Source organism: Tupaia chinensis, unplaced genomic scaffold (genome assembly GCF_000334495.1).
Source record: "Tupaia chinensis unplaced genomic scaffold, TupChi_1.0 Scaffold000468_1, whole genome shotgun sequence".
Taxonomy (NCBI): domain Eukaryota; kingdom Metazoa; phylum Chordata; class Mammalia; order Scandentia; family Tupaiidae; genus Tupaia; species Tupaia belangeri.
The window spans coordinates 330,453-342,518 of NW_006159977.1; the positions used below are offsets into that span (position 1 = coordinate 330,453).

The following is a 12,066-nucleotide window of genomic DNA, read 5'->3' on the forward strand; positions in this document are numbered from 1 at the left end:
GTGCGGGTGTGTGGTGGCCACAGTCTGGCAGCCGATGCTGGCCGACGGGCCAGGGTGCAAGCCCTCCCGACAAAGGGCCGCCCCCAGAGCACCTGAATAGCACTGCTGTCTCCCCTCATCTTAATGAAGCCCTTTCTCAATGGCCATTTGTTTGGGGTAAGAAGATATTTTCCTTTAAGAAAATAATCCGTTTGTGATTGACGCCAGGAACAAAAGCAAATACTGTACCGAGCCCATTTCAAGAGCTGTAATTTTTGATTCCTTAGCAGATCTGTCTAAATCTGGTTTAAATTGTCGAAATACCTGTCTGTATTATCGCTCGGTCATGGTCCTAGAATAACAACGGGCCAGGAATTTCCATTTATGGCAGCTTAGGCGGTTTCAAAGCCAGCAGCGCCGGCTACGGTGTCCACCTGCAACGGTCACTAAGGGAAAATGACACTGGGCCCGATGGCCAAGCCGGACTTACTTGAACTGAGCCTGGCCCCCCCGAGCAGGCGGTCGCTCACTCCGAAGAGGGCCTGGTCCCACACGGTCAGCTCCAGGCTGGACTGCCTCAGCTGGGACGCGCTGACGCCGTCGAACACGAAGGAGTGTTTCCACTGGGGACAGCCCTGCTTCTTGAGGACGGGAGACTTGAGTCTCAGTTTCTGCTGGTCTGGCAGAGTGAGGCAGCTGTAGGGGACACGGGCAGGTCCTGCGGTGAGCGCCTTCCACACGGCCTCCCTTCCCTTCCCCGTGGGCACTGCATCTGTGCGGACCGGGGAAAATCGCCAGGCCTGCTGTACACTATTTTAATTTGCTGTAAGACGTGGCTGCTTTCCAGAGAGACAGGGAAAGTGAGAAAGCACCCCCCAGGGGGATGGCCACTCCACCTCTGTTCTCTCGGGATTTGGGGCACATATGCACAAGCACCCGGTATGTTTTTCAAGCCTCTGGGTCTGGGTCTTGAACCGCAGACCCAGTCGGCTGTGTGGGATTCAGCCGCCTTTGACCCTGTAAACCTCACTTCTAAACAGTGACTAGAGCGAGCATCACAGGACAAGACTACTGACCTCTCATAGGAGGCTCCCGATTGCTTTTTGAGATGAGCTCTGCATCAAGTATTACGGGGAAGTTGGGATCCTGAGGCTCGAGGCCCTCGTCCCGGCCTCCTCCGCGCGCCTGCCCTGCGGTAAATCGGACAGCCTGCTCTGACTGCCGCCACCAGCCAGGACTCTGCACGCAGGGTTCTCATCTTAACCTGTTCTTAGGGTGTGCTTAGGAAGGCCCGAGATGGCACACACGCCCTGCACGCCCACATACATGACAGCCTAGGACGTGGACATCTCTGCCTTGACACGGCCAGCCGTCACTGACGGGATTTAGCGGTTGGCCAGAGCTCCCAGTGGTGTACGCGGTTTGGGAGACGCCAGCACGCCCTATGGGACGAGCGTGGGCCCAGCGGTGGTGCAGGCAGAAGGTGCCCATGCAGGAGCTGAGGCCGGCCCAGAGCCCAGGCTTGGTTGCCAGACCGACCTGAAACGGGCGGGCCTGCTGGCATTCCGTGGTCCTGGCTTACTGGTCCTAAGGGCAGGCGGATCGCGGCATGGTAACAGCTCATCAAGAAATAAAATACAACCTCCTCTCTCTCCTTCCATCCCTCCCTTAGTGCTCTCATTTTTAAAAAGAGTAAAATGTGGAGAGTCATCCTTTTTAGAGTTGAGCTAAGGCGTGCTATCAAGCTAAGGAAATGTTTACTGAGCGCAGTACTTTTTCATGCTCAATTTCAGAACGGATTTACTGTTATATGAGCTGACGAGATTTAGGTTTCAAGTTAAAGCGCAGTATTCCAAACCCAGCCTCGGTGTGTCCAAACCCGAATTGTGGGCACTCAGTCCTTGGTATGCGTGCAGAGTTTTGTAAGGAGACTGGGACAGGCAAGTTGAAAAGGCATGACTGTGGTGTCCCACGGGCTCCGGCCTCCTGTGAGTGGACGCTCGGTCATCAGCGCGGGATCTTCTGAGACTCGGAACACCTACCCCTTAACGAATGAGTTCAAGGTGCCATCTGACCGCACAGGTAGGTTCCTGGCTCCCAGCACCACCAAGCAGAGCTGGCCGCTAGGCGGCAGCGGGTCTGGCCCTGAAACGAAAGCGGGGTCTGTGGCCGAGCCACTGTCCCGTGCCTGGGCGTGCAGCATGTGTGCCCAAGAGCAGAGCACAGCAATTACTCACTGCAGCCTTCAGGCCCTGGGACAGGGCCCACGTCTCCTGGGAGGTGGCTCTCCTGGCCTGGCCCTGCCCTGTCACCGCTGGCCAGCAGGGTTGCAGGATGGAAGGATTATTGGGTCCCTGGGGTGGGGGAAGCCACAGAGCAGAATGGGGGGCCCAAAGAAAGAAGAGGCAGGCTTGAGTTGCCGCCAGAGGCTTTGGGGAAGTGGGAGCTCCGAGACCCTGCTCCCAGGGTCTGGGCTGACCGTGGGGACCTGCTATGGGCTTGGAAAGCAACCGTCCATCCAGACAAATAGGAAGTCACTAAAGCCCACGGCGGACAAGTGGCACTCCCTCCGGTCTCCACATACCCAGACCGTGGCGGCTTGGTAAGGTCCGTGAGGGCCTGTCCTTGCTCCATCGCCCTGTCGGTGGCAGTGCGTCACTGACCCAGGGGCTGGCACTCATCTGCTCAGCCTGGCAGGGCCGGTGCCTGGAGATGGCCCAAATGCCCATCCATGTGGCATTACCAGGCACTGTCAATACCCAGCCAGGCTTCTCCAGGCAGTCCGGTCTGCCCCCGGGAGCAGCCTCAGCTCTAGGGCCCTTAGAGCGGTATACAGTGGGTGCCGAGGCCTGCCTGCCTCGTCTCTGTCCCCAGTCACACTGTGGGCCGAGGCCACACCTCCCAGGGAGTTCCCGGCACGCAGGAAGTGAGGGGACCTGGAGGGGAAGCTGACAACCCCCCTCCCACCTTGCAGCCTGCCACTGCCCCAGGCCTTGGTGACGGTGCCACGGACATGTGTCCAGGTTGGTGCTCACGTACCTTCCTGTGCCTCCTGGGGCTTACTGGGCCCTGCTGGGAGGACCAGTTTGGCCCGGACTGCCAGTTCCCCAGTACTCAGAGCAAGGCCGTCTTCACACTTCTCTGCCTGGGGAAAGAGGGAGAGCTCAGAGCAGGACCCGCCGCCTGGCACCTGCAGGGCACCTCTGGCTGTCCTAGCTCTGCCCGGAAAGGTGCCCACCCCACACAGCCTCCCCAGCCAGGACAGCCCTGGGACGGAGGTGCATGTCCGCAGCAGGACTCGCCTGCTTTCCATCCATGGCACCTTCACACCCTCCCTCTCCACCCCCGGCATGGGAAGTGACAACCACAGCAAGGCTCAGAGCCAGCAGCCCTTCCCCTGGGACAGTCCTGAGAAAGCCTGGACACACCCTGAGTTTGACAAAACTGAATAAAACCAACCCCCCTGTGGATCCCACTCGCCTTATTAGAGAGAGCCCTTCCATGCAAGGACTACGAGGAGGCTAGACATGGCTTCCAGCTCCGAGCCACAGGGGCTTGGGGAGACTCCAGACTGCAGGTGTCTGGCCCCACCCGGCCCCTGACACCCTGCTGAGGACAGCTCCCTGTCTACTGAGGTGGCTTCATGTCTGACTTTGCTGGAAAGTCTGTGAAGGCTCTGAAAAGATGATCCTGAAATCCAGTCAGCCCTTCACCGGGTAGGTGGGGAGGTGTTTCTGGGGGTGCTCTGGGAACATCTAGTCCACTCTGCCGTGCAGACCCCACCAGCAGAGATGTCCCCCCAGCTCAGGGAAGGGCTCAGGGTTCCTGGGGCCTGTGGCCCAGCTCTCATCTGAAGCTTCTCAGCCTGGCCCTTGGGTGCCAAGTGAGATCAGCTGCCTCCAACCTCACCTTCCAGAAACTAGGAGCCAAACTCATGCGCCACCCCCCACTGGAGACCTTGGGGAGGTCTATGAGCAGATACTCGCAACACCACCCTGGACAGGGCGGGGCGCCCAGCTCTGGGAGGGACGCCTGTCAGCTCACGCTGCTCCTCACCATTGCCGGACGCGCAGGCTGGAAACCTCGGTGGCTGGTCCTACGCCAGGCCGGGGCTCAGGCGCTGGCAGGAGACATGTCCCAGGCCCTGTCATCGGGCTGGTAACAGGGGCCTCAGAGGTGGAGGGCATGAGCAATGGATCTCTGATAAGGGTGTGGGTCCCAGTCCGGCCAGCAGGCAGGGAGGGCAGTCCTGGGGCATGTGGCTAGTCTGAGTGATGACAGAGCTGCGGGCACGGGGAGGTGAGAAAGGCACAGCGGACAGGCAGCTGCTCTGCAGGAGGGCTGCGGCAGAAGGCGGGAAGATGCAGGAGAGGCCGAGAAGGAGCAAGAGCACCCGAGTACGGGTCCCGGGGTGGGCGGAAGGCGGCCGGGGCACCCAGTTATAGATTTCAGGGGGGAGAAGGCAGACAGGGCACCCTGAGTACTGGGTCCAGAGGGAGAAGAAGGTGGGTGGGGCACCCCAATTACTAAATTTTAGGGGGGAGAAGGTGGGTGGGGCACCCCAATTACTAGATTTCAGGGGGGAGAAGGCAGGCAGGGCACCCCAATTACTAGATTTCAGGGGGGAGAAGGTGAGCAGGGCACCCTAATCACCAGACTCCAGGGGGAGAAAGAAGCAGGCAGGGCACCCAAGTACTGGGTCCAGGAGAAGAGAGACAGTGGGTAGGACACCCCGATTACCAGACTTCAGTGGGGAGAAGGCGGGCAGGGCACCCAAGTGCTGGACCCCATGGGGCAACCTCTCTGGCAAAGAGCCCCAGGGAAGGCGCAGTGATACCCCACTAGCAGGCGCACCCATAGTCCCTGGGTCCTGAATAAATGGCCGTGCTGCCCAGAGCGGCCCAGGAGCAGCTTCAGAGGTGGGGTGACACGGCCTGCCCTTGCCCTGCTCCTCCTCCCCACGCAGGCTGCCGAATCTAGCCCCAGGCGGTCAGGGGAGCTCCAATCTCCCCACCCTCAAAGACCCTCATTCCAGAAGGCCCACCCACACCGGGGCGGGAATCCGCACGTTCCCTTTGACACCTCCCACATCCACACGGCTGCCCCAGCTCCAGTCGGCCGTGCAATGAGGTCTCTGTAAGGATCCAAGAGGACGGGGTTCGAGGGGACCCCAGACGCCGGAACACGTGGAGGGTGGTGCCTGAGAGGGCTCCGTGGCTCCCACAGCCTCGTCCGGGCGCCTCTCCCCACAGCCTTTACCGCAGACCGCCCACTTCGGGAAGCCGTCCCCGAGTTCTGAGCCGCTCTGGACAACTCATCACGGCCGTGGGCTTGGGGCTGGCCTCGGAGGGCGGCCAGGCAGGCAGTGTCTGCTGAAGTCAGCACCGCGGGCGCCCGCACCACGGCTGGCTGGTTGGGAGTGGGCTCCCCATATTTTCTGGGACCCCGGCCGGGATCCATGCCGTTGGTGAGAGCAGAGACCAGCTCGCTTTTCTCCTCTCAGAGCACATGGAGGGGGCGGGAGTCCTGGGCAGATGGTGGACAGGGAAGGCCTTCCCGGCAGATCCTGGGCATGGAGGGCCTAGAGGGAGCTCGGGACCGAGCAGAGATGGTGCAGGCACGTCGCGGCATGGCAGGGGACCAGGCCAGGAAGTGACAGAGGAACGCCAGCTGAGGGCCCCAGGCTTCCGCCTGGAGTGGCAGCAGAACAGAGGTTCCCCCCATGGAGATGCGGAGGTGTCATGAACCCCAGCTGCCCTGGCTCCGCGAGGAAAGGAGGGGCCAGCTTATGCCCAAGGGGACACAAAGCCTCGGCCATGTGCAGCCTCGGCTGATGGGTGGCACCCCTGCCACCTTTCCTCGGAGACAAGACAAGCTGGAGGTCCGCCCTCGCTCGGCCTCACATCTCTCCTGGTTTTGGACTTGGCGTCTAAGTGTGCAAAGCAGAGGAAATGCTGGCGTCTCCCCCGGCCTGCCTGCCAGTCTGCACAGGCTGGAGCCACAGCCCTCACCCAAAGGCCTGCTCCTCCTGGCCTCTCTGCCCTGCCCATCTTTCTCGGCTGCGAGTCCGAGCAGGACCCCGAGTCGCACCCAGCCTGCGCCGGCCTCTGCCTACCTGGCAGCGGGGCGGCCATTCCTCACCTGTCCCTGTGGTGGAGCACCTGGGGCTGAGAGCTGGGAAACAGCTGGCCTGACCGTGCCCCCCACCAAGGGGGTGGCATGACCACACAGGTCAGCTGTGAGGGACACGAGGTGACAACAGGTCCAGTCTAGCTGTGTGTGACTCCCAGGGCTGGGTGTTCAGGGACCGGCCCTAACCTGGCCAGTGAAACACAGCCTGAGCCCACCCCCACTGGGAAGCCCACCGTGAGCCTCCCGAGGCCCGTGAAGCTCTACGTGAGTTCCCAGCCGGCGGCCGGGAAGCCCAGTCCCTGAGCTGAGCTCGCCAGGTAGGTTTTCTCTCGTGGGATCCCTGAGAAAGTGAGCAGCAAGTGCCGCAGCAGGGTGTGGTGCACTGGGCCCCAAAGTGGACATTACCTTGGCCCGGAGTGGGTACCAGCGGAAGGACTGTGCTGCACTGTCCTGGAAGTCCCACGTGGCCAGAGGGATCATCACTTCTCCAAGGGACACCCTCCGGGCGAGCGTGCCCAGGTGCCACACGGAGACCTGCAGCCGCCGGGCTGCCAGCTGGGCAGGGTCCACCTGGTACTGCAGGGTCAGAGCAGAGGGTCAGCCGAGCTGCCGGCCCCTCCTGGCCGCACAGCCTCCCCCACGGGCCGGGCGTGCTCCTGCCAGCGTGCGCCCAGGGCCCTGCCGGGAGACGCCCCATAGCTGCTCATGTCTGTTTGGGACACGGCTGGCCTGTGCTGGAGTGTTCTGAATTTGGAATAGATAGGACACATCGGTTCTTCAAGTGCACCCGCAAAGTTTCCCAGGTACACTACAAAATACGGACTGAGTATCCCTTATCTGGAGAAGTGCTTGGGAGTAGAGTATGTTACTTTTTATTTTTAATTTCATGTTTTTCCAGACTTTGGAATACTTACATATACATAATGAGGTAACTTGGGGATGGGACTATAAGCCAAGAATTTGTGTACGCTCATACACAGAGCCTGAAGGTATTTTTGCTATGTGCTCGCCAGAAAGACAGAGAGAGACAGAAAGCAATAAATCACCCCCCAGGGGGGATGATCACATCACAATCCCTTCTCCTCCATTCTCCTCTCGGGAACTTGGGCACACACGCACACGTGCCATGTGTGTTTAAGCCACTGGGTCCAGCATTCGAACTGTGGTCGACTAAGTGGGAGTCCAGCAACATAGCCGTTACGCCATCTGCTGGTCCCGCCTGAAGGTACTTTTATATGATATTTTTTTATTGCAGCATTTTGACTGCAAACTGTCACCTGAGACTACGTGTGGAATTTCCCACTTGTAGGGTTACATTGGCATTCGGAAAGGTCTGGATTTCAGAGCATTTCAGATTTTGAATTTTCAGATGAGAATACTCAATCCATATTCACGATATACCAGGTAAAGCCCATGGATAAAAATTTTAAGTGATTTGACAGTTTATGTACATTTAAAAAACATTTTTTTTTCCAGGTGGGACTTGAACCACAATCCCTGGCTTAGGAGGCCAGTGCCTTATCCATTAGGCCACTGGGGCCCGCTATTTTTAAATTTTTGCTATAGGTGCTTGCCAGAAAGAGACAGAGAGAAAGTGCAACAGCCCCCTGGGGGGATGGCCATGCTGCAATCCCTTCTCCTCTATTCTCCTCTTGGGATCTTGGGCACACACGCACATGCACCCAGCGTGAGTTTTAAGCCACCAGGTCCGGGACTTGAACTGCGTAGTTGTCCATGTGGGATCCAGCTGCCTTAACCACTATGCCACCTACCTGGCCTAGTTTATGTGCATTTTAAATAGGGTAGGTAAACTTTTAAAAATAGATCCCTATAATTAAATATTTATCTAACATATAGTCAATCCTCATCTTTATCTCATTTCATAAACTTCTCCTTAGTACAAAGTACTGTAATTAAATTTATGATGAGTAATTTTAGGCATCAGCTTAATATACAGGAGGAAGCACATAGTTTTTCTTCTTTGTTTTTATTGCCAGATGGCCTATGCACTCAGCAGAGAGACCCTGAGAGAGAGGTGGGGGGAGAGAGAGAAGCACCTCCCACAGAGCGTGGCCACGCTGCAGCCTGTCCCCTCTGTCCCGTTGGGACTTCAGGTGCACATGTACAAGTGCCCGTGTGCCTCGCAAGCTGCCAGGGCCAAGATCAGAACTGCATTGTCAGCCGTATGGCATCTCACTTAATTTCCGCAGAAGCCACAGAGCTGGCCCAGTTTTTCAAAACCCTTTGAGCAGGTGCATGAGCAAACCCCCAGAAGGCAGTCCCCAGTGAGTGGCTTTGCCTGTACCCCCAGACCAGCAGTACCCTGAGCTTGTTAGAGAAGCAGCTTCTTAGGCCCCACCCACTTGCTGAATTAAAAAAAAAAAAAAAAATCTCCTGGGGATTTCTATGCGCACAAATTTTGAGAAAGGTTGTCAGTCCATTTCGGCTTCGAGATGTATTTCTTCTTCTTCTTCTTCTTCTTTTTTTAAATTTTTTTTAAGAGACTTTTGGAATAGGGTGTGTGCACTCACCAAAGACAGAGGGACAGAGAGGAAGTGAGGAGTCACCCTCCCAAGGGGGATGGCTACACCACAATCCCTTCTCCTCCATTCTCCTTTCAGGATCTTGGGTACGCACGCAGACACGCCCAGCATGAGTTTCAAGCCACTGGATCTGGGACTCAAACTGCGGAGGCCACATGGGAGTCCAGCAACGTAACCATTACTCCATCTGCTGGCCCTGTCTAGGTGTATTTCTAAGTACTCTCTAGGTCTTGGTTTGTCCCCTGGGAAATGAGGATTCTAACACCTGCCTCAGGCTGTACGAGGGAGGGAGGTCATCAAAAGTTAATGGAGGACCAGCAGTTAGCATAATGGCTATGTCATTGGACTCCCACGTAGTCGACCACAGTTTGCGTCCCGGACCCGGTGGTTTAAAACTCACGCCGGGCGTGTGTGCGTGCGTGCCCAAGATCCCGAGAGGAGAATGGAGGAGAGGGGATTGTGGCGTGGCCATCCCCCTTGGGGGGTGATTTCTCGCTTTCTGTCTGTCTGTCGCTCTCTGTCTGTCAGGCGAGTGCACATGCCCTATAGCAAAATCCTCTCCAAAAAAAATAAAAAGGAAGGGACCCGAGTTCGCGTCCCAGGCCCTCCCTGAGCACACTGGTATCACTGTGGTGTGCTTAGCCAGCTGAGGCTGGATGTGGGTGGCCAAGGGGGCACCCTGCTGGGGTGCTCTTCTCTCTCATGGAATAAATAAACTTTAACAAAAATAACATACATGTATACAATAAGAAACCCAGGTTTGCTCGGTCGTCCAACAAAGGAGCACTGCGATGACAGTAGCTTAATTCTTTTTTTTTTAGAGGTTTTTCGCTATAGGGCGCGTGCGCTCACCAGACAGACAGAGAGAGAGACAGAGACAGAAAGCGAGAAATCACCCCCCAAGGGGGATGGCCACGCCACAATCCCTTCTCCTCCATTCTCCTCTCGGGATCTTGGGCACGCACGCACACGCACCTGGCGTGAGTTTTAAGCCACCGGGTCCAGGACGCGAACCGCGGTCGACTACATGGGAGTCCAGCGACATAGCCACTACGCTAACTGCTGGTTCCCAGACAGTAGCTTAATTTTCAGGGGACCCTGCTTGCGAGTGCTCCTCTGATAGTCATAAAAATTCAACAAGACAAACCAATTTTTAAACACCCGATCGGCAGCCTGAGACAAAAAGGCAGCCAGGTTGTCTATCACCATTTCCTGGGAAATCATTAATCGGAAGCCATTCGCAAGTCCAGCCACGTCGGCACTTTCCCTGTACAAAGGCTGGAATTTACATTCCACCAACTCACCACTGATTGACAGAGCCGGGGCCACACGCAGCGTGCGCTTATGCTTAACCGCCTGCAGAGCCCGAGGGGCCCTCCTCGGACGAGTGCCCAGCGGGCGGGAGGACCGGCACGTGGGCGTGTACCCCGCAAGTACCTTCAACGTCTCCTGGAAGGTCGGGTCCACCGTGTTCTTCTGGACTGTAGTCTTGCGCTTTCCCTGGGAGGACCTGTCAGGCAGCAGATAGGTCTTCACATACCTGGTGGCCAGACACAGACGGGACAAGGTGAGAGGTCACCAAGGCTACTGGGGAGTCCAGGAGCAGCAGACGCCGTGGTCTCGGCTCCTCAGCCTGCGCCCACCAGGTTCGGGTTGACAGCGGGCAGCATTAGCACAGGTGGACAGCCGGGAAGTCACTCAGTCTTTGGCCCGTGCTGGCTTACAGAAGCCCCTCTGCCTTCCTCCTCCCGCTCTTGGACTCTTGTCAGGGACTGCCTGACCCCCCTGGGTGTCCAGGCCACCCGAAGCCTTCTGTCTCATCACTACCTACCCCTGGAATGAGCAGAAATGAAACACAGGGCTCTCCGTTTGCTGCTTCTTTGTGGGCCTCGAAGGCTGTCCCCTTCCCACGGCTGATCTGGAAGCCGCACCAGCCCGACAGCGAGCTGAGGTCAGGACACAGAACATCACCAATGCCTGTTCTATCATAATCCTGCCCCAAATCAGGGCACTTTGTATTTACCAGCCCCTTGGTTTTCTTTACGGTTTCACCACCGAGATATGTCATCTCAAACAATATACAAAGGGACTTCACAAAGTGTGGGAAAATGGAATTAAAGTACAGTTTAGGGCCAGCCAGTGACATGGCGGTTAAAGAGCTAGATCCCACATAGGCAACTGTGCAAGGTGTTTGTTTGTTTGCTATTTTGTTTGTGTGTGTGTGTGTGTGTGTGTATTTAGAGAGATTTTTGCTATAGGGCACTTGCGCTTACTGGAGAGACAGAGAGACAGAAAGTAAGAAATCAACTCCCAGGGAGGCTGGCCACACCGTTATCCCTTCTTCTCCATTCTCCTCTAAGTATCTTGGGCGCACATACACACACACCTGGTGTGAGTTTTAAGCCACCGGGTCCAGGACTTGAACTGGGGTCAACTATATGGGAGTCCAGTGATGTAACCACTACACCATCTGCTGGTCCCCCAGACTGGTTTTAGTCTCAGACTCGGGGGCTTGAAAAGCATGTGAGCACATGCACACATGCGTGTGTGTGTGTGCATATGCGTACCCAAAATCCTGAGAGGAGAATGAAAGAGAAGCGATTGGGAACCAGCAGTTAGCGTAATGGCTATGTCGCTGGACTCCCACGTAGTCAACCGCGGTTCACGTCTTGGACCCGGTGACTTAAAACTCACGCCGGGCATGTGTGCATGCGTGCCCAAGATCCCGAGAGGAGAATGGAGGAGAAGGGATTGCGGCGTGACCATCCCCCCTGGGGGGTGACTTCTCGCTTTCTCTCTCTATGTCTCTCTCTGTCTGTCTGGCGAGCACACACGCCCTATAGTGAAAACCTCTCCAAAAAAAAAAAAAAAGAAAGAGAAGGGATTGTGGTGTAGTCATTTCCCAGGGGGTGCTTTCTTTCTCTCTCTCTGTCCAGCAAGCACACCTGTGCTATAGTATCAAATACATTTTTAAAGTATGAGTTTATTTTGGTAAAAAAAAAAAATTGAAATTCATGCATAGTTTTTCATAATATGCATTTCCTATGAACTTTGTGAAGACCCCAAATATTCTTACTTTTTCCTGCTTCTCAATATTTACAAAATGAAATCATTTTGTATACTGTCTTCTGTAACTTGCTTTTTAAGAATTATTTAATTTAGAAAACCAGCAGTTAGCGTAATGGCTATGTCGCTGGACTCCCATGTAGTTGACTGCGGTTCGCATCCCGGACCTGGTGACTTAAAACTCACGCCAGGCGCGTGTGCGTGCATGCCCAAGATCCCGAGAGGAGAACAGAGGAGAAGGGATTGTGGCGTGGCCATCCCCCCTGGGGGGTGATTTCTCGCTTTCTGTCTCTCTGTCTCTCTCTGTCTGTCTGGCAAGCGCACGCGCCCTATAGCGAAAATCTCT

At 56.3% G+C, this 12,066-nt stretch overlaps 1 protein-coding gene across 4 annotated transcripts in view; it reads right to left on the reverse strand.

Annotated features, from left to right (window-relative positions):
- The window catches only part of SYTL3 (synaptotagmin like 3), an 87,632-nt gene that overhangs the window by 2,986 nt on the left and 72,580 nt on the right, over window positions 1-12,066 (reverse strand). For 2 of the 4 annotated variants that reach the window (XM_006155778.2, XM_027774685.1), the window contains 5 exons: window positions 10,092-10,194; window positions 6,517-6,687; window positions 3,019-3,124; window positions 2,022-2,124; window positions 470-675 (listed from right to left, as the gene is read on the reverse strand). In XM_006155778.2, coding sequence (XP_006155840.1) covers window positions 470-675; window positions 2,022-2,124; window positions 3,019-3,124; window positions 6,517-6,687; window positions 10,092-10,194 — 689 coding nt within the window. Of the gene's footprint in view, window positions 1-469; window positions 676-1,069; window positions 1,170-2,021; window positions 2,125-3,018; window positions 3,125-6,516; window positions 6,688-10,091; window positions 10,195-12,066 lie in introns of those variants that run through there. The other 2 variants (XM_027774687.1, XM_027774686.1) reach the window with 2 other exon arrangements.